The following is a 22,658-nucleotide window of genomic DNA, read 5'->3' as shown; positions in this document are numbered from 1 at the left end:
GGACCTTATTGCGTTATAGGCGGCTTTCTCTTCTCTGCACGGCCGTGCAGTCTACGCACATGGGTGCTTCGACAGTGCTTCTAAAAGAGCATAAATCCTCTAAAAGAGTATAATTTTCTCTAAAAGAGTAACACATTTGGCGTTGAACGACTTTTTAAAGACACGTCTTTTTGAAGATGCCTTTCCGCCTGTGTGTAGTTCCTGGATGCAGCAGATAATGTCTCTGATGGTCATATGCGCTGCCTTGTGTGTTTGGGTCGTGATCACACCGAGGCAATGTTTGTGGATGGTTCTTGTTCTCACTGCGAGAACTTGACCATGGCAACATTGCGGACACGGCCGCGGCTTTCCTTTCTGAAAGGAAACGCCACTCCAGCCGCCCCGTTTCGCGCCTTCCTCCCACGGGATGGAGGTCAACCCGGCTGGCGATGGAGGCGATTTGGGGAGTTCAGCGGGCCTCTCTTGCACTACTACCCTCGACGGTGGGGGCCAACAGAAGAGGGAGGCCGGGAACCTAAAAAGTGTATGACGTTTTTATGGGGCGTTGGGTAAAGTTACATGCAGCCTGGTGCGGGCTGCTCCTTTGGCACGCAACAGCTTGCTTACACCTGCATCAGCAGTTCACATAACACGGTTCAGTGTCGTTGCGATTTTGGTCAGAGAGCGTTTGGATGTTCACCACGATTTTATCAAAACCATTTAGAAGGTCAGATAAAAGTGATTGGCGGGCAGCATCAAATCACTGACTAACATTAAATAAAGACATTACATTGTACCGGGACACTCTGAGAAGTGGTGGTAAGCAAGAAAAACTGCCGGTACTCTATAGAGTAAATTATAGAAGTGCAGGTACTGGGTACCACCCAACTTCAAGCACTGACAATAATATTGAGGCATATTTGTGTTATCCTGTGCTGCAGGTTTTAGATGAGCTATTTGACTTAGTGATGTTACAACGTTTTCAACGTTACTTGAGTGTATGTGTGTTCATTTAGGTTGCAAACAGGCAGCGTCAGTCAGTCTCCTGGGCAAGAAAGACAGAAATTTCTAGAAAATCCTAAATTTCTCTGCAGGAAGCCAAAGGGCAAACTACAACACTTAAGACATGTCTGGTATTCCAGCATCTACAAACATGTATGCTCACATGAATACCTTCTCAAAAACATTTTACCACCTTACATCTTACAAACATGTCAAAGCTTTCTAATGCATTCCCATATGTTTATACAGCCTATATAGAATGTGAAAGTGGACATTTATATAAAAAAAGGGCTTAAATATAGATCGGTTTATCACCCACACCTATTATATCACTTCTGAAGACAGATTTAACCACTGTTGTCAAATGGATTACTTTAAAGTTGCCTTTATGGGATTTTTTGAGCTTTGAAGGTCTGACCAACATTCACTTGAAAAAAAGTCATACACATCCGGGAGTAAATTAATTAACATATTTGGGTGAACCATCCCTTTAATAAATGTGAAATAATTCTTCGCCTTTAGAAGAGGCAGCTTACTGAAGATCAGTCACGCTTGTCCTTAAATATTCTTCCTCTGTAAAACATTGTGAATTAGTCTAAAAAAAATTTTTTTTTTTAAAAATCAGCAACTGCTCTTTGCAAGTACGTAACACAATACAGATGGCTCGAGAGAGGACACAAAAGAAAAACATACATGTTTGATTAACAATGTATATTTCAAGAAAATGTAATGCTGGTCCATTAGGCAGCTATTACCCTTGGGATTAGGGGTGGGGGAATAGAAGGAGGGTTGAGAAGGAATGTCAGACAAAAGCATTCAACATTTTCTCATAGATTTAATCTACTATACTATTGTTGTCTGTTCTACATATTGTGTCAGTTTCCTGTTTAAATGTACACTAGAGGCTCTATAAAAATGACTTTTATTCACTTTCACACAAATTGTAATTTCTTAACTTTAAAACCCTCTGGCTTTTATTTTGGCAGAACACTCCCGGAAGAATGAGTTTGTGTTTGTAAGCTAGTTTACAGTAGTTTTAATATGCTTCCATCAGGGTGAACTCCTCCTCCTGTGCACTTCTCAATGCATGTTTTAAGCAAACCAAACTATCAAGCATCTGCATCTGAAATGGAGGACACGTGTGCTGTGTGTGTCAATAACAGATCAGCGCTCATTCACTGAAGCAAGCTGAGCATGCAGACTGAATATTTACTTTTTAAATGCATTAAAAAAAACTATTGTATGGCTTCAAGAGAATTTGAATATAATGCACGAGTTATATGGACTACTTTAATGGTGCTTTTATGCTTCTTTAATGTCATATCTGAGCTTGACAATAACAACCATGACTCACAATAACACACAATACCAGAGCACTGGAAAACGTCTAGGTTACTGTTGTAACCTCTGTTCCCTGATGGAGGGAACGAGACATTGTGTCGAAGAGGCTTAGTTGATTGTGTCTACGACAGGAGGTGGTAGGCCAGCTAGATCTTCCGCATCCCGTCCAGGGGCAAGTCGTGGAGATTCCAGAAGTCTGGGCGCGGATGCCAGAGGGTGCGCCGTACCTGAGAAAGAAGGTCCTTCCTCAGGGGAATTCGCCAGGGAGGGACTGTCGTGAGGAGCATGAGATCCGAGAACCAAGTCCGAGAGGGCCAGTAGGGGGCCACCAGAATGACTTGTTCCTCGTCCTCCCTGACCTTGCATAGCAACTGTGCAAGAAGGCTCACTCTGGGTAATGCATACTTGCGCAGCCCCCTGGGCCAGCTGTGTGCCAGCGCGTCTGTCCCGAGGAGAGCCTCCGTTTGGGGGTACCAGAGCGGGCAGTGGAAGGTCTCTTGGAGGCGAATAGGTCTACCTGTGCCTTGCTGAACCGTTCCCAAATCAGCTGGACCAACTGGGGGTGGAGCCGCAACTCTCTGCTGAGCGTACCCTGTCACGATAGCGCACCTGCTGCCACGTTGAGGCTGCCCGGGATGTGAGTGGCACGCAGCAGCTTGAGTCGCTGCTGGCTCCAAAGGAGGAGACGGCGGGCGAGTTGCGACATGTGACAGGAGCGTACGCCACCATGGCGATTTATGTACATTACTGTCGCGGTGTTGTCTGATCAGATCAAGACGTGCTTGCCCCGAACTAGCGGGAGAAATCTCCGAAGGGCAAGAATTACAGCCAATAACTCTAGGCAATTGATGTGCTAGCGCAGCGGGGCCCTTTCCAAAGGCCCGCGGCTGTGTGCCCATTGCACCGGGACACGTCGGCAGGCGAACTGAATTGCATAACTGGATGTCGGATGGTTCTGGCCAGCCAGCGTGACGGCTTGGGAAGTGAAAGCCACGCATCCAAGCTCCGTGCTAGGGGCACTAAGGGGATGATGGTTTTTGACGTACCAGGCGGGGCTTCGCAGATGGGCGGAGCAGGTAATTGCGGCGTCAGGAGGCAAAAGATCATCCCGAGGCTCTGGTGCTGAGGGAAGACTTGAAGCACTTACCTTGCTCCGCACACCCGGCAGGGGGCAGGTTAGTGACTGAGGGGGAGGTCCCATGGAGGCGTCCTCTAGACTCGTCAGAACCGGCCAGCCGGGGGGTAACAGTCGTGGGTCTGGAGGCGGGAGGTCCGCGTCCGATGTGCCGGGACTGTTGAGGTGTGGCACCGGGGTGCCGTGAGAACGGCATTTGAGGGCCAGGTGACCCAGAGAAAGAGGAAATTGCTCCTTTATTGAGAATGTGGGTACCGCAGTCCGAAAGGGGTGTGGCAAAGAAAACAAACTGAACTGAGGATTCTCCTCCACCGGGGGACAGAGTAGTCTGCTTACCAGCTCTGGTGCAAATGTCTCCATCTCTGGGTCGTCCGTCTCAGGAATGCTTGGGAGCCTACCGGGTCCTGGAGGGTGTTCGTGAGATGGGGGGGGCGTGCGTTTCCTGCAGGTGCTCGATGCTGGGGCTGAGAGCTGGGCCCAAGTTGAGGTGGAGCTGCACGTTTTCTGGAAGCCATAGGAGGACGCCCTCGTGGGCAGACGGAGCACGGCCTGTGCTGGTGGCACGACGGGGCATGATATGAGAGATGGCTAGAAGAAACCACCAGTGTCCTTGAGCAAGACACTTAACTCCAGGTTGTTCCGGGGGGATTGTCCCTGTAATAAGTGCACTGTAAGTCGCTTTGGATAAAAACATCTGCCAAATGCATAAATGTAAATTTAATGGCCTCTGTCTGCTGGGTGAAGTCCTCGACGGTGTCGCTGAAGAGACCGAACTGGGAGACAGGGGTGTTGAGGAGGCGTGCTTTGTCCACGTCCCGCATCTCGACCAGGTTCCGCCACAGATGTCGTTCCTGAACCACGAGGGTGGCCATCGCCTGCCTGAGTGTCGGTCGCTGAGCGCAGTTCCTGCAACACGTCGGGGTCAGGACTACCCAAGTGCAGATCTTTAAGTGCCTTGGCCTGGTGGACTTGCAGGAGGTCCATGGCATGCAAGGCGGAAGCGGCCTGTCCGGCGGTGCTGTAGGCTTTGGAGGTCACTGACGACGTCATTCACGCCCCCGGTTCAATTAAATTTATCTTGTTTTAAGGATTTTTAGATATTTTTACAGGAAAACAATATAAAAATGATTATCAAGAATACGAGTTTCGCTCTAATATCAAAGATCTTACTAGAAAAAAAAATATGATTGTGCCTAGTAACATCTGCATGTAAAATAGCTAGAAATAGCATTTTATCTTGGCGTAAAGCTGACAATTTACACAAGGTTTACTTCTCTTTCGTACTTCTCTGTCCGCTTGTATGAATGTAACACATCATAAGAAAGTGTTTCACCGCTGTTCAAATGCACTTTGGATTGCATCATTTATATGTATACATTTTTCCATCTGAAAGGACTAATTATATTAAATGAAAAAAATTACAATAAAATGCAAAGTAATCTATTCATTAATCAAAATACTTTTTGAATGTAACTGTATTCTAAATACCAATGATTTAAATTGTAACTGTAGTGGAACTGTACAGTTACTTATATTTTGCATTTTAAATATGTAATCCCGTTACATGTATTTCGTTACTCCCCAACCCTGCCAACAGCTTTCAGCATTTCTCGTTCTGTTCTTTCTTTAAAACTGATTTCAGTCCAAAGATGTCAAGTGTGGCTGCTTATTGATTCTTTTGGACTTCAGAATCTCTCATTGCCCAAAACATCATCTGACCACCAGTCTCAGGCCCTGAGACCCCAATAAGTCAGTAGCATTATCTTATCTTAAATTCCCTGCTCGGGGCCCCGGGCTTCCCGTAACACCTCAAGTCTCCTGCTGCCCCAAACAGCCATGAGTAACACTACCTTCTGTTTTAAACCCACAGGGCCAAAGAAGCCAGTGAGTCAGCACTTTCTGATTAATACATAATGAAAACGCAAACACACAAAATCCTCAAGAGCAACAAACTATTCAACACGTCAGCAATCATCTGTGGAGAAATGTTCAGCTAACAAGAAAATATTGTATAGGACAGATGGCACAAAAAAAAAGCACAGAATGTTCACACCAGACTGGTCAGATGGAAATCCCCTACTTTCTAAACAAGAACACATCTTTCCAATAAACGTGAAAAGAAAAAAACATCACTAATGTGCAAGTGCTAAATGATAAAGCTCTTTGAGAAGCAAAGCCAGATTTTACTGGGTGGCCTCAAAAAACAGCATTAGTTCACAATAGAGGCCAAGTAGTCTTTAATCTCTCTCAGCCTGAGCTCATTTCAATTACAATCTCTTGCGATGAAGACTCTAATCAGAGAGTTTTAAAGCAGTAATTTAAGCTAGTATTTCCCATCTTCCTTTAAAAAGTGTATTTCCCCTGATGGGGGCCTCTGAAGACTGATAATGGATGAGTGAGACACAGGCACAGAGCTTGAAGCCCTGATGAATTTGAATAATTCCTTAAAAAGACCAGCAGGGGACAGAGAGGGTGGGATGGAGACAGAGAGAAAAGGGAGAGGCATTCCATTACTTGATATGCAATGAGACTATTCTGCATCCAAATTATAATTTTACCCAGCCATCTCTTTATCTATTAATAAAAGTGGACCTCCTTTCTAGAGTCTATGTGGACCTCCTTTCCCCAGTTGCCATCATTATAAGAGTTGGTGTTCTGAGACACTTGCTGATTTAGCATCCTGACAGCATTTTTGTCAGATATGATAAAGAGAGGTATTAACAAATGGTTTTGTAAAACATTCAACACTTAGATATAAGTAACACTAAAAACACCTTCTATATTCTCTTCATCATCACAGGCTCAGCTGGAGGACCTGAATATGAACCAATGTTCTCTCTTTCATTTAAATAAAAAAAATTCAAGTAAAATGTGATTTCTGCACTCTCTACAGCAAGTGTGCCCAACCAGTCGATCGCGAGAGTAAACTGCACTCTGGTTTACTCTCTCTCTCTCTCTCTTCACCTTTCCCACATGTCTCAGACCTCAAATATTTAAAATATTAACCATAAAAAATTACAACGACAAAATCAGGAGCTTGTCACGTTCCTTTGTTGTCTACCCTGTGTCTCACTAGTCTATTGTTAAAGAACTACACTTCCCAGTATCCACCTGTCATCATCACTGCCATTTTGTTCATTGTTCTCACCTGTGTCCAATTTAGTCATCACTCCCTGTGTATTTAAGCCCTGCTTCTTGTTTTCTCCTTGTCTGTCGTAGTATGTTGTCAAGCCTGGAATGTTTCTCCTGCCCGAGTTTACTCGTTTACTTGTTTCCCCATCGAGGGTTTTTCCTTTGTGTTTTGCCTGTTTACCTTTTTAATAAAAGTCTGCATTTGGATCCGCGTCTTCTCGCTGCCTCATTCGTTACAGAGCTAAATTCGAAATCACATACTACTCATACTGTTTCATATAAATATATGGCAGAAATAGCAAGTAGTGTGAGTAGTATGCTACTACACTAATCCAAATTCCGCCAGGGTTTTAGCTGTGCATGGTGGGTATGGTTTGTTGCTATGGTTTTAGCTAGGCATGTAACATTATTAGTAGGTACTCGCTGTTACAGTGGAGAGGTTGAGAGAGCTGCGATTTCAGTAAAGTAAAACGCAACTATGGCAGAAGCCAGAAAAACAAAAACATAGAATTTTCATTCAGACTGGGAGGAGGATTATTTTTTTGTTTATTCAAATTTGAAGTCCATCTGTCTTATCTGCAATGCATGGCCTTACCGAAGACGGGCAATTTGTAGCGGCATTTCAAGACTGTGCACAAAAGCTACAATGCAGATTTCCTGGCTAAATCAGCTCTACGCACCCGAAAAGTCCAGGAATCAAAGGGGCAGCAGCACAGCAATCCATTTTTACCAGGCCAAACACCAAGGGTAAGGCTGCAACTATTGCATCTTTTCATGTCAGTCACGTTCTTGCAAAACAAAATAAATCTTTCAAGGATGGTGGAGTTGTGAAAGAAGCATTTGTCAAAGCTGCAGACGCACTATTTGGTGACTTTAAGAATAAAAGTGATATAATAATAATAATTCATTATATTTATATAGCGCTTTTCTAGGCACTCAAAGCGCTTTACATAGTATAGGGGGAATCTCCTCAACCGCCACCAGTGTGCAGCATCCACCTGGATGATGCGACGGCAGCCATAGTGCGTCAGAACGCCCACCACACACCAGCTATTGGCAGAGAGGAGATGGTAGATTGATGTAGCCAATTCAGGGATGGAGATTAATATAAGGCCATGATAGATGGGGGCCAATGGGGGGAATTTGGCCAGGACACCGGGGTTACACCCCTACTCTTTACGAGAAGCATCCTGGGATTTTTTTTAATGACCACAGAGAGTCAGGACCTCGGTTTAACGTCTCATCCGAAGGACTTAATGGCAGATATCATAGCTGCCATTAAGGACATGCAATTATCCAGTGGCACTGTTACACGGCGATGTGAGGGAATGGCAGAGGATGTCGAGGAGCAGTTGAGGAAGGATATTGAACGGAGTGAATGTTTTTCTCTTGTCGACTGATGTCATGGATGTGGCTCAGCTATGTGTTTCCATCAGAAAGGTTTTTGGAGACATGGGTGAAGAGCTACTCACCATTTTGCCATTGAAAGGACGCACTAGAGGTGAAAATATTTCCCAAGCTTTCATGGAATTTGTTAACAAGACCCAACTGCCCCTCTTCAAACTCATCTCTATCACAACTGATGGTGCTTCAGCAATGGTGGGCCATACTAGCGGTTTCATTGCATTGTGCAGAGTGAATATTTCCCAGACTTCCTTAATTACCACTGTATAATCCACCAGCAGGCATTGTGTGGTACGATTTTAAAAATGAAAGTGATGGATGTTGCAATGAAGATTGCGTGTTCCGTTCAGGCCAGGAGTCTACGGAGAAGGTTATTCAGTGCTCATTTGGAGGAGACAGGTGCAGAACACACAGACCTGTTGCTGCACACGGATGTTAGATTGCTGAGGTAACGTTTTAGTGAGATTCTCAGAGTTGTTGCCTGAAATCAAAGATTTTCTGAAGCTTTCAAAACACGCAGAATATGCCCAGCTAGAGGACTACCAGTGGCTACTGGATTTAGTGTGATGACCGATCTCACTGACCATCTGAATGATATTAACTTAGAGCTGCAGGGTAAAGATAAACATGTAATCAACATGATCAGTTCAGTGAACACATTTAAAAGCAAGCTACAACTGCTGTCATGTAGGCTGCAACACAATGACCTGCATAACTTTCCTCACATGCAGGCAGAACTTCAGATTCAGGGCAAAGACTTTGTGCAGCTTGACAGTCCACGATATGAGGACCGAATTTGAGAGGCGCTTTACAGACTTTTCATCCATTGAGCCTGCTGCCAGCTATCTGTGTTTTCCATTTGGCCCAAGTATTGATGTGGATTGTATTGCCTCCAAAATCATATCAATGTTCCACTTGGATAGCTCTGCTGTTGAGAATGAGATTCTCACACTGCAAAATGACATTGAGATCAAATCAAGGGCAACACCTGGCATGATTGGAGAGTTTTGGAATGTACTGCCTGAACAAAAGTATCACAACCTCAGAAGATGTACTTTCAACTTGATAGCACTTTTCGGATCAACCTATGAGTGCTTTCTCTCACATGAAAATCATCAAGTCAAAGTACAGATGTACAATGACTGATGACCACATTGTGGCCTGCTTAAGGACTCTGACCAGATTAAGCTGACTATGAGAAACTAGCTGCGTCCTCCCAGTGCCAGTGGTCCCACTAAGGTAGAGAAATAACTTTATTGTCACTTTTCTAACTAGAACTAGGCTATGTTTTATTATATCTGGATTAGGCATATTTTCTGTTTGTTTTGTGCATATTAAATATGTAGATATGCAATAAGTAGTGACTATGCTTTCTGTTTTGACTGGTAGATCTAGGTACACTGACAAATTTAAGATCTTGGTTCAAAAAAGGTTGGGCACCCCTGCTCTACAGCATCTCAAAGGCATTTAGTCTAGACATGAATGCAACATCCATGACATCATCACCCTGAGCTAGAGCATCTGGGCCCTGGCAGAATCTTAACACTTCTGTTTTAAATAAAGTTACTGCAAAAACTCAACATTTCAACAAAATGTATGCATCACAAAATGAGACTGCCATGTCATTATTAATAAGCCTTCATTTTAAAGATATGAAAAATGCAATAAAAAAAAGAAAAAATATATAAGCGACCGCTTGCGTTAAAGAACAATTGGATACATAAGGGATTGCACACACCTCATAAAGTGGATGATGCATAGATTACAACATTTTACAAGTCCTGGGAGGGCACATCTCAGAGGCCCATCTGCAAATAAAACCAACATGACGAGCGAAATGTTAGAGGGAAAAGCTGGGCGGACCTGTACATTCTGTCCGTTTGCAAAGCTGCCGTTTTTATGGGCATTTAAAAAAATGTGCAGTCCAAGAAATGCAGAATGCGTAACCTCCTTTTTATGTTTTCTTCTTACTGACACTGAATGCTGGGGTTTTGTGGGGTCTTAAACACCCAGATTTTCTAGCCAAGCATTTACACAAATCGGCCTTTAGCAAATCTCATTTGCACCCAGGCCGGCTAATTACTGGGAGCTTTAAGATGGGTAACTTTGTCCCTTTATTTAGACTTGCCATAGATTTGTGGGTGCTGGGTAACACCAACATAACTACACTTTTAGAACCATTGTCAGGTAAGCAGTGAACCCCAACACCCAAAATGCTTTCCAGGTTAGAGTGGCTGGCTTCTGGGCCTGACAACATTCCACACACCTTTCAATAAACTATAGCACACTACCTAATAAATGCAAGCCTTTTATGTCATTCAACTTACTTGAACATAATTCTTTAAAATTAACTGTTGCTAGACTGTAAAGTACTATCAGAGGCTATGAGATCATGTTACAAGCCTTACAGCTCTCAATCACTCCAAGAATTCCAGTCATGGTACTAACAACCACTGAAACCAATTTTGTTTTAAGTTGGTACTTTAGTTTTCCTGCAAGATAAAGTCTGGCTGGTTGCATACTCAATTTTCAGATGTGATGTAAGGGTCTCCAAAAGGAGATGAAGGTGAGAGAGGAAATGGCTGCTTCTTACACAACATAGCTGCAGAGCCTGGACGTGGCAAGTAAAATTATTCATATAAATAAGCAGCAGTCGGTCTCTGGAATGTGTCAGCTCATGGGATCTGACTGGACAACCAGAGCCTCACCTCCCCACACACAATGAGGGCCTGCCCTTTCTACTTGGCCTTATCATACTTTCTCTCAAAAAAGTTTCATATACTCAAAGACAGATATGACAGGCTTGCAGGGATACTGCATGAATTGTATTTTTCCATGAAATAACACTTGAGGGGAAGGACTTTTCCTGGTGTGCTATTGGGCCACTAGCAGACAGATGCACATGATGATAAAAAAGCCAGTTAGGCCTAAATGAATAAATCCCCTTTAAAATATCATATTATTATTGTTATAATATTATTATACATATTATTATTGTTATTATAAATTATATTGATGTCACAGTCTGGCCTGAATGTGCCTCCCCTGATTATCTGTTTGTCTCGTCTGAGTGTTTTTCCTGTTTTGGCCTTGTCTCAGGTGTCAGGTGCCACGTTGAGTTTGACAGCTCCAGTTACACAGGCAAAGATCTTTACTCCAATCAGCTGATCATCCACGGCACCTGCTCTCTCAATTACCTCTCCCTATATAAGCTCTCCCTTTGTAGATTGAAGACCTGCCATGGATATGGAACAGCAGATCCAACAACCCTCTCAGCCCGTGCCCTGTCCCCCCGGGCACTTCTCGGGCTTCTCTTCGGTGTAGGAGGAGGAAGAGAAGAGCCCACTGCCGACCACCAGGAGGTGGAGGCAACTGTTCACCTGTCTGTCTGGCCCACAGCAGCCGCTCCAGTCTGTCAGGGGAGGGGTACTGTCACAGACTAGCCTGACTGTGCCTCCACTGATGATCTGTTTATCTCATCTGAGTGTTTTTCATGTGTTGGCCTGGTCTCTTAGACATCATTTGGTGAATGCTCTTGTGTCTTGCAGGTCCCATGTCGAGTTTGCCAGCTGGCAACAAAAATTACTCCAATCAGCTGATCATCAGAGGCACCTGCTATCCTAATTATCTCTCCCTATATAAGCTCTCCTCATGTTGAGTCCTTTTGTCAAATTGTTTGTTACCGTTATGCTGTTTGTATCCAGTCGGTTTGATCCTGTTCCTGTTATTACCCTGTCAGTTTCTGTTTTTTGTTAGTTTCTCTAGTGTATCATTCTGTTTCTGTTTTTCCCCTCTCACGGGTGTTTTGATTTGTAATTTTGTTTTTGTAGATAAAGCCCTTATCCTTTCCTCCCAGCATTTGGGTCCTGCCTTACTCTCTCTATTATTGTGACAATTACATTTTTTTAATGAAAAAAGGCCTCATAATGATTCATCCCTGAGTGTTTCACATGCCCAGCTTTGTCATCACTTAAAGGAATATTCTGGAGTTCAATAAAAGTTAAGCTCAATCAACAACATTTGTGGCATAATGTTGATTATGAAAAAACATTTAGACAAAAAAAATGAAGAATCAAAAATTCAGGTTTCAGTGAGGCACTTACAATGGAAGTGAATAAGGCCAAATTTTGGAGGGTTAATTCTGCTAATAGTTGTAAATTATATGAGCTGTAAATATATTTGTATAATATTTGTTTTCATTTTCATGGTCATTAGGGTTTAAGCGTTTGCGGTGTTACGTCATCATGGCAACATTTACAACAAAGTTGTAAATTTGGATATAACTAAAAGTTTAGTAAATAATGTGATTACACTAAAATTATGTTGACATACATATTGTTTAAGGATTTATTTAAATTTTTTTGGCTATCATTTTGAAAAGGTGAGTATTTGTTTACAGATTGGCGCCACTCACTTCCTCACTGTAATCCATTTTTTGTTTTGTCTTTTTTTTTTTTAAGAAAAGAGAGGTTTTTTTTGTGGTAATCAACACTATTGTTTTGAACTAGAAACGTTTGGTTACGTATGTAACCTCCGTTCCCCGAGGGAGGGAACGACACGTTGTGTCGGAGAAGCGACACTAGGGGTCTCTCTTGAGCGCCGATATTCACCTCTGATCTATTGAAAAGGGCCAATGGGAGTTGGCAGTCAGTATTTGCATACCCCGGCCCCGGACATACGGGTATTTAAGCGGGGCAAATAAGGGAGTTCATTCAGGATTTTTCTGAGGAGCCGAAATGGTCCGGCCACAACAGTGGCTCGGTTCAGCGACATGGCGGAGGAAAGACACAACGTGTCGTTCCCTCCCTCGGGAACGGAGGTTAGATACGTAACCAAGCGTTCCCTTCTGTCGCTCTCTCCACGTTGTGTCGGAGAAGCGACACTAGGGGACCCATTCCAATCTTGCCATGCGCTGAACCGTGTACGTGAACCGCCGATACAGAGGTGGGCAGGGATTTCATCCAGTGCCCGCGATCGTCTGTACCTGGCTGCACGTACCCTTCCCCAATGCCCCATAAGAACATCGAAATCCTTCTAGTTACCCTGGGAGGGGAACAAGGTGATGTTTGCCAACATGGGAACGGGCCAGCCTGGCTGGGCCTCTTTTCTCTCTATGTTTCTTGCATAGAGCAATCACGACAGCTGACCCTTACACGCATATAGGGAAGGGGTCTTACCCAGACCCTGCGGGGACCACACCTGCTCTTTTTCTTGGGGAGGAAAAGTGGTAGACACGTCACACGGCCGTCTTAGGGCTCGTGTGGAAAGTATGGTGCGGTGGTAGATCCAGCCTCGAAAGGGGGGAGTTGCTACAGCACGGCGACCGGGGCAGCTGTAACTGCCTAAGGGAGACACGGGGGTCCGCTCGTAAGGGGAGAAGGCAGTGTTATAATAATAATTATTATTATACTGTGTTTGCTATTCCCTTGTTAAATAATTTTATTTGTTGTTTGTTGATTTTCAAATATAAAACCTGTTTAAATGATTTTAGTGTGTGTATCAGTACTTTCTGTAAATTTTCAGCACATTTTAACAATACTGTGATAATACTGGTAACATCCTGGTTACTTCCGTAACCTCCGTTCCCTGATGGAGGTAATGAGACGTTGTGTCAATGTAGTGACACAAGGGGTCACTCTTGGGAGCCCGAGACACCTTGTGATCTTTTAGAAAAGGCCAGTGGGAAATGGTCATACCCAAACATACAAGTATAAAGGAGGGGCGTGCATACTGCTCATTCAGGATTTGTGCCGAGGACCCGAAAATAAGGTCCTGGACATTTCAGTGGGTAGTTCAGCATTTGGCAGGAGGGACACAATGTCTCGTTCCCTCCATCAGGGAACGGAGGTTACAGAATTAACCAAGGATGTTCTCTGTCTGTCACTCATTCAATGTTGTGTTTATGTAGTGACACTAGAGGTCCCCTACAAAAACGCCACAACTAGCTGAACTGCGTTACATGGATTGGCGGTGCGAGATGGGCAAACTGCTGTGTGCCGCATAGCCAGCACGTAACCTCCCCTGACGCTAGTATGGCTAGTAAGGAGGTGAAAAGGTGCTAAGTGCAAGGAATATACCGACCGGCTGATCCGGATTTACCTGTTCGTTCCTGCTACGGGTTGGAGAGCGCAATCCACGCGTCCAAGCTTCAGGCGAGGGGGACCAAAGGGACAATCTCGTCGGACATACCGGCGGGTGGGGCCTCGTGGCGGGCTTGGGCCCTGTGGCTGTGTCGAGAGACATCGAAGCACTTACCTGACTCCTGATACTCACAAGAAGATCGGTTGAGAAGGGGGGAGGAAGTGTTTTGTCCCCACGGTCCATCAAAACCGTCCGGGGTTGAGCATGTTTGTGCCACAGCTTGGTGCAGCCACGGCTTTCACGTCTGACTTGATGAGCCCGCTCTCCGATGCTGAGCTCAAGAGCTCATCACTTTCGCGGGCACCGAACAAGAGGTCGAACTCGCCCTGAGATGAGCCTCTTCTTACTAATGCAAGCAGCGACCGCAACGATACCATGGTCCTGTCCTCGCAATGAGGACAGGACGCATCCATGAAAGATGTCTCGGCGTGGGAAGCCCCCAGGCACGAAAGACAGCGATCTTGGCCATCTGAAGGCGAGAGATATCGACCGCATCCAGGAATAACACACAACCGGAAAGGCATCTTTAAAAAGACGTTCTGATATGTGCCGCTCTTTTAGAATATACTCTTTTAGAATATATTCTTAGTACATTTGATCTCTGCCATGCACCTGTGCAGAGAGGGGAGAAAGCCGCTGTAATGCGCCATAAGGATCCAGCAGCATTACATCTCTAATGTCAAGGTTAGCTAATTGTCTAAAGGCTTGACATAATTTTTTGGGAATGTTCCAAACTGCTTAAAAGGCATAGTTAACTTAGTGTACTGTATATAAACTTCTGACCCACTGGAATTGTGATATAGTCAATTAAAAGTGACACAATTTGTCTGAAAAATTACTCATGTCATGCACAAAGTAGATGTCCTAAACGACTTGCCAAACTATAGTTTGCTAATATTAAATATGTTGAGTTTTAATGAATTCAACCTAAGTGTATGTAAACTTCTGACTTCAAATGTATATGTACTGTATAAACACCACTTAAGCATCTTTAATTTACAGGTCTGAGTAGATCCTCCATTTTTCTGTCAAAATGAAAATATGTCTCATATCATTATTTATTTTTCTTGTGTTTGAAAACAGCCAGTTTTGACCTGTCTATTGTAATGTATTTAATGCACATGGCTGTACATGATAACTGTGTAATTTTGTGTCTGTAATTATTTCAGATTGTGGGTGGGTTTGCTGCCCTAGAGAGGACTGGTGCTGGTGTGACTCAGTAACAGAGCACATCTACAACATTCCCCTTAGTCTGAGGACTTAGTCATAGCCTACTGCAGACACACCTAGTCTCCAACTAAACACTCTCAGCAAAACTGCAGACTTCTCAGCACTGTTACACAAATCCCTCCCTCACCTCCTGAACAATAAGCCAATGTGAAGCTCAGCAAAAAAAAAAAAAAAAAAAAAACCACAATCAGACTTTTGCTAACTATTATGGTCCCACTTTATATTAGGCGTCTTTAAATGTACTATACACATCGTAATTAAAATGCAATACAATGTCTTTATTGTGTTACTATATGTTCTCACAAGATTCAGATTGGCTGCTACTGAGGTTATGCTATGGGTAGGTTTTGGAGTAGGGGTAGAGTCACAGTTTAGGGTAAGGGTTGCAGTAGGGTTATGTTTAGGGTTAGGGTTCTGTAGTGTTACTACAGATGTATTAAATGCAGGTATATTAAGTGGAAGTACAATGCAACAACTTGTATGTATATAATAAGGACATTGTATGAAATAGTAAAGTAGTTAAAGACACCTTATATTAAGTGGATACAAAATGTTACTGTCATATAAAACAATGGCCTAGCAGGTAGTGCATTTGCCCTAAAATATTGAGGTCAGGCCCTCAAATGCAGATGATTTCAAATTTGACTTGTCATTTCACAATCCAATCCCACCACCACTAGAGCTGGGTATCACCTCCAATTTCACAATATGATAAGCATCATGATACATGCAAATTTTTAACAGAATTTCTTCGGAGCATAATTTAGTATAACAGTTGTTTAAAATAAAATGTATAACATAACTTTTAAAATAAAATAAGGTTCATAAAGATAAGAAAATGACACCACTAGTGTCACTATATCGACACAATGTTGAGTGAGTGACAGAAGGGGAACTAATTTTTTTTACCTAATTTTACCAGCCACTTTGATTTTTACAGCCACCTTTATCCAAGTCATACAGTATATACTATGCTATTCAAAATCCATGTACAGTAAAATCCAGACTGCTGGATTTAAAATTATTTGAACTCAAAGCAACTTATGGCCTGAGATCAGTTGCAGTGTTATGTAAAGAACAACTTTTTACAGGCAAGTAACAGAAGAAAGAAAACCATTCATATGCGTGTTCTGTGATACGCACCTGCGCTTTTCTTTTCGCTGTTCTTTTAAATATAATCAAATGTGTTCCTTCATGTGTGCATCTTTGTGTTCAAGTAAGGACATCTCTTGTCAAATATTACTCTTGCCCCATTTAGACATGCTTTAGCATCTGTCTCAGGAGATCCGATCACAAGTGGACAGCTCTAAATACAGGTGTGAACTGGGTCCAACACGTACAGGTCAGCAGGAAGAGGAGCTAAATTACACTGTTCAAAAAGAACCCTCCTTTTCGTTAATTTTATACCCTGTTTGAGAGTAAAAGCAGCACATATCAGGGGCTTTTCATTCCATTCAGTATGTACTGGTAGATGGATGTTTGTGGTGTCCGCAGAACTTTAGTTTTGCAATATTTACTATAGATATTGTGTGAGTCGTGTCTTACTCCCAAATGCCTAGTAAATGTATTTAGCCAAAAAAACTAAATGCACATATATTTTAGATTTTAGTTTTGCAAGAGTATCATCCAATTTAAATGTGGTGGTCTTGTGTCGCAAGGTAGACGTTACAGGGTACATACATAAACTTTCAAAGTGCTGCATAATATTGATGCAGATGCAGCTATATCGATACCCACATTGGCAAAGAGAACATGTCAATGCAACGCCGTATCTATATTTTTAACAAGACCTACCCACCACTAAGGCCCCGCTGCAACAAACCCCAAACCCTGCAAAGAGCACCCTTAGTTATACAGTTGAAGTCAGAAGTTTACATACACTTAGGTTGAAGTCATTAAAACACACATTTCTTAACCACTTCACAGATTTAATATTAGCAAACTATAGTATTGGCAAGTCGTTTAGGACATCTACTTTGTGCATGACATAAGTCATTTTTCCAACAATTTTTTACAGATGGATTGTTTCACATTTAATTGACTATATCACAATTCCAGTTGGTCAGAAGTTTACATACACTAAGTTAACTGTGCCTTTAAGCAGCTTGGGAAATTCCAGAACATGATGTCATTCCATTAGACAATTTGCAAATTAGCTTCTGATAGGAGGTGTACTGAATAGAAGGTATAATTTTGTAGGATGTATTTTAAGGCCCTCCTTCGAACTCAGTGCCTCTTTGCTTGACATCATGGGAAAATCAAAAGCAATCAGCCAAGACCTCAAACTAAATTCTGGTTCATCCTTGGGAGCAATTTCCAAATGCCTGAAGGTAACACGTTCATCTGTACAAACAATAGTACGCAAGTATAAACACAATGTGACCATGCAGCCACTAGGCCACTCAAGGAGATGCATTCTGTATCCTAGAGATGAACGTAGTTTAGTGCGAGAAGTGCAAATCAATCCCAGAACCACAGCAATGTACCTTGTGAAAAAGTAGACAAAGTGTGTAAAAAGCAAAGTAAAAAGTGTGTACCTGGAGGAAAGTAGACAAGTATCTATATCCACAGTAAAACGAGTTCTATATAGACATAACCTGAAAGGCTGCTTAGCCACTGCTCCAAAACTACCATAAAATAGCTTAAAGTTTGCAAGTACACATTGGGGAAAAAAAATCTTACTTTTTGGAGAAATGTCCTCTGGTCTGATGAAACAAAAATCAAACTGTTTGGCCATAATGACCATCGTTATGTTTGTAGGATAAATGGTGAGGCTTGCAAGGCAAAGAACACCATTTCAACCGTGATGCATGGGGGTGGCAGTATCATGTTGAGGGGGAGCTTTGCTGCAGGAGGGACTGATGCACTTATCAAACTAGATGGCATCATGCGGAAGGAAAATTATGTGGATATATTGAAACAACATCTCAAGACATCAGCCAGGAAGTTAAAGCTCCTTCAAAAATGGATCTTCCAAATGGACAATGACCCCAAGCACACCTCCAAAGTTGTGGCAAAATGGCTAAAGGACAACAAAGTCATGGTATCGGAGTGGCCATCACAAAGCCCTGACCTCAATCCGATAGAAACTTTGTGGGCAGAACTGAAAAAGTGAGTGCGAGCAAGGAGGCTTACAAACCTGACTCATTTACACCAGTTCTGTCTGGAGGAATGGGCCAAATTCCAGCAACTTATTGTGAAAAGCTTGTGGAAGGCTACCCAAAACACTTTGACCCAAGTAAACAAATTAAAGGCAATGCTACCAAATACTAACAAAGTATATGTAAACTACTGACCCACTGGGAATGTGATGAAAGAAATAAAAGCTGAAATAAATCATTTCTCTCTACTATTATTCTGAAATTTCACATTCTTAAAATAAAGTAGGGAATGTTTTCTATGGTTAAAAGTCAGGAATTGTGAAAAAACTGAGTTAAAATGTATTTGGCTAAGGTATATGTAAACTTATGATTTCAACTGTAATTGTATTATCATTAAGGATTTTCTTAACTTAAGGGGTTCCTTGCAACCGGCCGCAAGTACTTTAACAAAAACCTGTCTTAACATATCTGCTTTCTTGTGTAATCACCTTTTTTCATTTGCCTTGTTTCCCTAACAACAGAACAAGCAGACCAAGTACAAACTGTGAAGCACTGCTTGGTAAAGTAGTTCTATTGTTCTGGCTGTCATGCTTACATGTTATGCTTTTGCCAGGAGTGCTGGTGAGGTCCGGCTGGGTCAGGCTGTTGTTGTTGTTGCCATTCTCCATCGTCTTTTCCATTGGTGGTGTGTTTGAATTCGGTACTGTCTGCTCACCAGATTCATCTCCTTCTGGCCAAAGAAATTTAAAAAAGAAGAAAAGGTTTTGTCATGTCTGATGCTTGATGGGTTTTTAAAGTGTCTTGATTCAACAGGAATAAAATAAAGCTGTCAAGGAATACAGCACTGTTTGGATGTGCATTCATGTAGCTATTTCTAAATCATCACTCTGCATTCACACAAGTTTATGCAAATACCTACGTTTGTGTTTACATACTTGTGGCAGTGGTGTGCTCACAAATCTCTGAAAGAGCATTAATGCGGTCAGCAGCATATATCTGTGTGTGTGTGTTTTATAAGTTAGCGCTGGAGCCAAGTGGTCTTATTATGTGGCCTGGTAATTATACAGGGCTGTCTGAGGAGGCCAAAGCAGCCTGACATCAAAGCAGGTTACGACTGGGTCTAAGGGAGAAGCAGCACCTTGTTTAGCTGAGCTGAGAACAACGGAGTTCTGCTCCACACTGGCATCTGTCCCATACCTACCCAAATGGAAGCCAGATGGGCTTTACTTGCTGTCTGATAAACATACAGCATCCCCTGTGGAACATCAGTCAACTGCTCTGTTTGTTTGCTTAAGTGACTCTGCCTCTCTGAATAATTTTTCTTTACTTGATTTTGGTAACTCCAGTTGTATTTTCTACCATTTTTGTGTGATGGTGTTGGTTGCTTTGGGTATCTTTTTGGTAAGTTTGTGTTTTTCTATGGATTTTTCACAAAATTACATTCACTAGTTCATATTTATTTTAATCATTGAGTGAGACAAACACATATTTGGTTTGCCATCCATGATGAAGGGTTTGAGCTCAAGAATCACCTCCCTCTGGATTACATAATCACTGAAAATAAAATAATTCATATAAATAATCTGTAGTAGGGATTGAGTGAGGATGGAAGAATTGTGATTGAGGTAGGCAGCCGTTTGCATATACTTGTGCTGTTATTGACAGGTTTAGATTAACAAGCTCCTCTGGAACTTTTGTTTAGGACTCATTTTAGTGAGCGATCTAGCTGATGACACCATTATAACCAGAAACCAGGATCCATGCCCTTACTTATTTTCTCTGCAAGACTCTTTCACCTCTGAGCAGACAAACACAGCTTGTAACCAAGATGACTCATAAGGGGCTTCCACTCCATTTACTTAACTGAAACTCCAACAACAGACAAATTGTCAAGAGCCTGAGATCCTAGCTCACATAACCAACAACATTCTCTCCTTTTCAGTCTCATTGAGAAATAAAAGAAAAGCTTGTTTGCAACACCGCTTCATGCCACCAGCACAAATATCCCCTTTGCATGCTGTGGTCTGAAAGCATCCCGTGGTGCTGTGCAGACCCCAGGGCCTTATATCCTGTGTGTGTCTGTGTTGTAATGAATGAGCTGGAAATGGTAAGTGCACATCTGGAAGCAGCTGCTGACAAAGCAGAAAAAGTCACAACAACAGCAGCAAAAGTTACAAAAATCAAACTCTAAGCAAGCTGAAAAATGCTGAGAACACATGAGCCTGAAAAGCATGCACTTCATGAGTGCAGTTGCCCCAAACAATATTTGGATACTTCTAGGACTGCAATTTAAGCAGATAAATTTGATTAATCAGATAAAAAAGCTTAATTTAATTTCCTGTATTTATTAATTAATATTGTTTTATTAAAAAACATAAACGTGCTATGATTGTATGCTTTACATTATGTACAAAACAGGTTTACAGTTTTGCCCTTGTTATATGTAATGGCAATATAACTAACATATCACAGTTTAGCTAAAGTGATGGATACACACGACAATACTGGATGCACTGCAGCAAATTAAGGCAAACTGCAACACAGAGAGTGAAAGGATCACTGTGCTAAACTTTGATATTTGCCACAGGTGGCAACCCGTCCACATTAACTTGTATGCTTATGATCTTTAAAGTGTTTAACATTAAGTGCTCCTGTTTGCTAGACAACTTCAGGTCTCAAATTAGTTTTATTATGTAAACTGATTTCTCACCATTTTAAAAGTGACGTCACTGATAGTTTCTCCACGCATGGTGCACATATCTGACAAATTGCTAATGAAATTTGAAATTTTAATTATCGATTACTATTGATTAACCAATTTTATCGATTAGTTGTCGCAGCACTAGAGACTTCAGTCACTTTTAAAAATGTACCTGTATGAATGTGTTTGCAATATATAATAATAGGGAACAAAATTAGGACTTTTTCTTGTTGTAAAACCTACATAGATCCAGTGATGACTTACACCTGTGGTTAGTCTGCTAGGACACATGTGTGACCTCTGAAGGAAAATTATCTATTGTGAAAAAACTGCTAAAGACACGAAAAAGACATTTACGTTTATATGCACTTTGTAAGTGGGGCAATCTTTACTATCGTATGCAAGAGGTTCAGTAAGCGGCTCCACAGCAACGTTATTTCCCCACGACGTTGGTGTAAATAGCGAACATGTGCCATGGCATCTGCGGACTAATTCAGTTTTTTCTGCTCTCCGTTATTTTGCTGAATTTTCACATTCATTTTCTCTGTTGCTCATGTGTTTGTTTTCATCACGACATCTCGCTGCAATAGTGGTGTTTCCCTCTTACCTCACTTTACCATACTTGAAAACTGACATACATGTGCACACCCTTCAATAACCAATATGAACTGCACTTTTATTCTTGACACAATGAAAAATATAGAATTAAATATATATGAAGTGAAAGATACAGACTGTGTCTGGCAAATGGGGCTCTGGTGAAGCTGTGTGGTGCTGCATGGCAACAAGCATACAATTTTCAAGTTGCTTTCAATCAATCAAATCAAATTAAAACTCACACGTCCATATACACAAGTGCAACAGTGGGTGAAAGTGTGTGCAGTTGCGAGCAACATAGCAGTCATGACAGTGATTTTAAAACATATTTACACAATTTACACAATTTACATATCAAATGTACACATAACACAATAATAATAATAATATACAATGTTCAGTAAACAATACACACAATATAGAAAACACATACAATAAAAAAAAAAGTAGATAAAAAATATATATACAGTAGTTGTATTGTGAAGAGAATATAATTATGACAGTCCAGTGTGAGATAATAAGATTAATAAAGTGCAGTGCTGATGTATATTGATCGTGAGTGATCAAGTGTTCAAAAGTCTGATTGCTTTGGGGAAGAAGCTGTCATGTAGTAGGCTGGTGCGTGTCCTGATGCTGCGATACCGCCTGCCTGATGGTAGCAGTGAGAGCAGCCCATGACTCGTGTGGCGGGAGTCTCTGATGATCCTCCAAGCTTTTTTCACAAACCACCTAGTATTTATGTCCTGGAGGGAGGGAAGCTCACCTCTGATGAATTGTCTGGCAGTTCGCACCACCCTTTGCAGGGCTTTGCGGTTGTGGGCGGTGCTATTGCCGTACTAGGAGGTGATGCACCCAGTCAGGATGCTCTCTACAGTACTGGCGTAGAACCGTGTGA

The 22,658-nt window shown here is 42.1% G+C and overlaps 1 protein-coding gene across 3 annotated transcripts in view; it reads right to left on the bottom strand.

Annotated features, from left to right (window-relative positions):
- LOC127632720 (myoD family inhibitor-like) overlaps positions 1-22,658 on the bottom strand; it is a 50,923-nt gene that overhangs the window by 10,864 nt on the left and 17,401 nt on the right. The window contains exon 3 of one of the 3 annotated variants that reach the window (XM_052111454.1): positions 19,061-19,195. The exons of 1 other annotated variant lie outside the window; for it this stretch is intronic. In XM_052111454.1, coding sequence (XP_051967414.1) covers positions 19,061-19,195 — 135 coding nt within the window. The remainder of the gene's footprint in view (positions 1-19,060; positions 19,196-22,658) is intronic. One more of the 3 variants, XM_052111455.1, reaches the window with a different exon arrangement.

Source organism: Xyrauchen texanus, chromosome 39, assembly GCF_025860055.1.
Source record: "Xyrauchen texanus isolate HMW12.3.18 chromosome 39, RBS_HiC_50CHRs, whole genome shotgun sequence".
NCBI classification, from domain to species: domain Eukaryota; kingdom Metazoa; phylum Chordata; class Actinopteri; order Cypriniformes; family Catostomidae; genus Xyrauchen; species Xyrauchen texanus.
This window is presented reverse-complemented; position numbering and strand designations above follow the sequence as displayed.